The 3,696-nt window shown below is 35.2% G+C and overlaps 1 protein-coding gene across 2 annotated transcripts in view; it reads right to left on the reverse strand.

Moving 5' to 3' along the window:
* Positions 1–3,696, reverse strand: part of Scaper (S-phase cyclin A associated protein in the ER) — a 498,868-nt gene that overhangs the window by 356,483 nt on the left and 138,689 nt on the right. For both annotated transcript variants that reach the window (XM_031343583.1, XM_031343584.1), the window contains exon 19: positions 1,047–1,128. In XM_031343583.1, the coding sequence (XP_031199443.1) occupies positions 1,047–1,128 (82 nt within the window). The remainder of the gene's footprint in view (positions 1–1,046; positions 1,129–3,696) is intronic.

Genomic DNA, 3,696 nt, shown 5'->3' on the forward strand with positions numbered 1-3,696 from the left:
TTTTTTTTTTTTTTTTTTTTTTTTTGGTTTTTTGAGACAGAGTTTCTCTGTATATCCCTGGCTGTCCTGGAACTCACTCTACAGACTAGGCTGGCCTCGAACTCAGAAATCCACCTACTTCTGTCTCCCAAGTGCTGGGATTAAAGGTGTGAGCTACCACTGCCCAGCATATTACTACTTTTTTACCTCAAGCCACTAACCAAGGAAAATCTTATTGGGGTTCATGCTATTTTATACGACCAGAACATACTTTATTCAATTGTATTTTCTACATTCAATTAATCTTTTAAGATTAAACTGAGTAATTATTCTTCCTGATCTTTGATATGTCAAGCATCCTCCTCTATCCTACATTCTACATAACTCTACCATTATTATGCAGAAGCTAACCAATTCATATCTGAATCTCACACTAGATTAGGCACTTCCTGAAAAGGGAAGACTATTTTATAAATATTTGCTGCATTGAATTTAAATTAATGATAAATTCCTATAGCCCTACAAATTGAAAAATATGGTCTTTCAAATTAAAAAGTTACTATCTCTATTATATAATATTAAATATCTCTACAAGGAGTCAACATGCAAATCATTGTGATACAGTATAAAGCACTGAGATAGCAGAGACCACATACATGTTATAATACTGATAACATTTTTCTAGAAATTAATGGTTTTTTTATAATCTTCCAAGTTAGAACTACACAATTCAAAAGCATTAATATTAAGTGAATAATTAGATAATAAACTAGATACATAAAATAACAAAATACTATTAATAATGTTTTCAATTTGTTTATTAGCTAATAAGAGGAAATATTGAATTTCTTTATTGTTGCCCCATAATAACTCTACAATATTAAAATAAATTTAACGTAATAAACTTAGTTTTCAAACAGCTGAATTTAAATCAGTCATAACTCAATCATAAATATTTATTTAAAATTATAAATACAAATTAATTCAATTTTTATTCCATAGAAATTTATGTGTTCCATTCATTGTAAGCTCTAGAATTTCAAATTAAAATAACCTGATATTCTGACCTTGAGCTGAATTTTTTTCTGCAGCTCTTCCATAGCTTCTTGCTGAGCTGCTGTGAGTGCTGCCAACCGTTCTTCCCTGTCTCTGTCAGAATAAGTCCAATCTGTAAGTTTACCTTCTTGGAGTAACATGCCTCATCTCATGAAACAAAAAGTACAATTTCGATGTAAAGCTTATGTATTCTAATAGGCAATTATTTTTAAAATATTCTGAAAATATATTATGTCTCACACATATTGCCTCATAAATATTTGAAAAGGATTAAAGGTTTGTTTCATTTTACTTGTTTCTGGAGGTTAAGTAACATAGATGATAAGCTATGAAAATAAATTTCTGAACCAAAACTGGCCTAGTACTATCATTAAGTCCAAAATGTTGAAAACATAATTTACATTTTTCCCCTTATGAAGTTTTATTAACATCACAAGATAACAAAAGGAAAAATATAAACTGACAAGCTAAGAGAACAGAAAAGGAGACCATGATGCACATCACTCCAAAGAAATGGACCTAAGAAACACACTCTTGTAGCCATTTTAATATCTACCAAAATATACTTGAAACCAAAACTGATCAAAAGAGAGGAGAAGGACACTAAATACTCATCAACAGAAAAATCCACCAAGAGGACATTACAATTCCTAATATTTAAGCCCTAATCACGAAGGCACACAAATTAATAAAGTACCATTAAACAGCGTAAATCACATACAGACTGGTACACACTGAAAAAGAGAGGCTTCAACCCCACTCTCACCAACAGACAATCAATCCAGAGAAAAACAGAACAGCAATGCTGAAACTAAGAAAGAGAGCGAGAGAGCGAGAGAGTGAGAGAGAGAGAGCAGGTGAGAAAGAGAGGGAGAGAGAGGGAGAGACAGAGAGGGAGAGAAACAGAGAGAGACAGAGAAAAAGAGAGAGAGTGAGAGAGAGAGAGAGAGAAAGTAAATACCCCAAAGAAGTAGACAGCAAATGGACCTAACAGGAATTTACACATTACACCCAAATATCTGAACACCACAGATTAAAGCTGGGTATCAACACCAGAAAGCTTACAAACTCATGGAAACTAACCCACTCACTCCTGAATGAAAAATAGGTTAAAGCAGAAACTAAGAAATAAATTAAAGACTTTCCAGAATTAAATGAAATTAAATACAACATACACAAACTTATGGGAAACAATCAAGGTATTGTTAAGAGGCAAGTTCATAGCACTAACTGCCTACCTAAAAAAACTGGAGATGTCAGACTAGTAAGTTAATAGCACATCTGAAAGCTCGAGAAAAAAGAAAGAGAGAGAGAGAGAGAGAGAGAGAGAGAGAGAGAGAGAGAGAGCGCAAGTGAGAAAGAGAGAAAGAGAGAGAGAGAGAGTAAATACCCCAAAGAAGTAGACAGCAAGAAGCGAAGAAGCCAAAGCAGTAGCCTACAGGAGGGCTAATATCTAAAATAAATAAATAATTTTTTACAAAAACTAAATATCAAGAAAAAAAATAACCCAATTTAAAAATGGTGTACAGATCAAGTGCCCATAGGTATGTGGGTTCATTTCTGGGTCTTAAAATCTATTCCACTGATCTACCTGCCTGTCACTGTACCAATACCGTGAAGTTTTTATCACAATTGCTCGGTAGTACAGCTTAAGGTCCAGCATGGTGATTCCACCAGAGGTTCTTTTATTGTTGAGAATAGTTTTTGCTATCCTAGGTTTTTTGTTATTCCAGATGAATTTACAAATTGCTCTTTCGAAGTCTGTGAAGAATTGAGTTGGAATTTTGATAGGGATTGCATTGAATCTGTAGACTGCTTTTGGTAAGATGGACATTTTTACTATATTAATCCTGTCAATCCATGAGCATGGGAGATCTTTCCATCTTCTGAGATCTTCTTCGATTTCTTTTTTCAGAGACTTGAACATGTAATAAGGGACACATGCTTTACTCAACAGAGGAATGGATACAGAAAATGTGGTACATCTACATAATGGAGTACTACTCAACTATTAAAAACAATGAATTTATGAAATTCTTAGAGAAATGGATGGATCTGGAGAATATCATCCTGAGTGAAGTAACACAATCACAAAAGAACACACATGGTATGCACTCTCTGATAAGTAGATATTAGTCTAGAAGATCAGAATACACAAAGTACAATCCACAAACCACAAGAAACAAAAGAAGGAAGACCAAAGTGTGGACACTTCCTTCCTTCTTAAAAGGGGGAACAAAATACGCATGGAAGGAGTTGCAGAGACAAACTATGGAGCAGAGACTGAAAGAAAGATAATCCAGAGACTGCTCCACCTGGGAATCCTTCCCATAATCAATTATCAAACCCAGACACTATTGTGGATGCCAGCAAGTGCTAGATAACAGGAGCCTGATACAGCTGTCTCCTGAGAGGCTCTGACAGTACCCCACTAATACAGAAGTAGAGGCTCAGAGCCATCCATTGGACTGAGCACATGGTCCCCAATAAACAAGCTACAGAAAGGACCCAAGGAGCTGAAGGGTTTGTAGCCCCTTAGGACAAACAATATGAACTAACTAGTACCCTCAGAGCTCCCAGGGATTAAACCACAAACCAAAGAGTACACATGGTGGGACTCATGGCTCCAGCAGCATATGTAGCAGAGGATGGCCTAGTCAA

Source organism: Mastomys coucha, unplaced genomic scaffold (assembly GCF_008632895.1).
Source record: "Mastomys coucha isolate ucsf_1 unplaced genomic scaffold, UCSF_Mcou_1 pScaffold23, whole genome shotgun sequence".
NCBI lineage: Eukaryota > Metazoa > Chordata > Mammalia > Rodentia > Muridae > Mastomys > Mastomys coucha.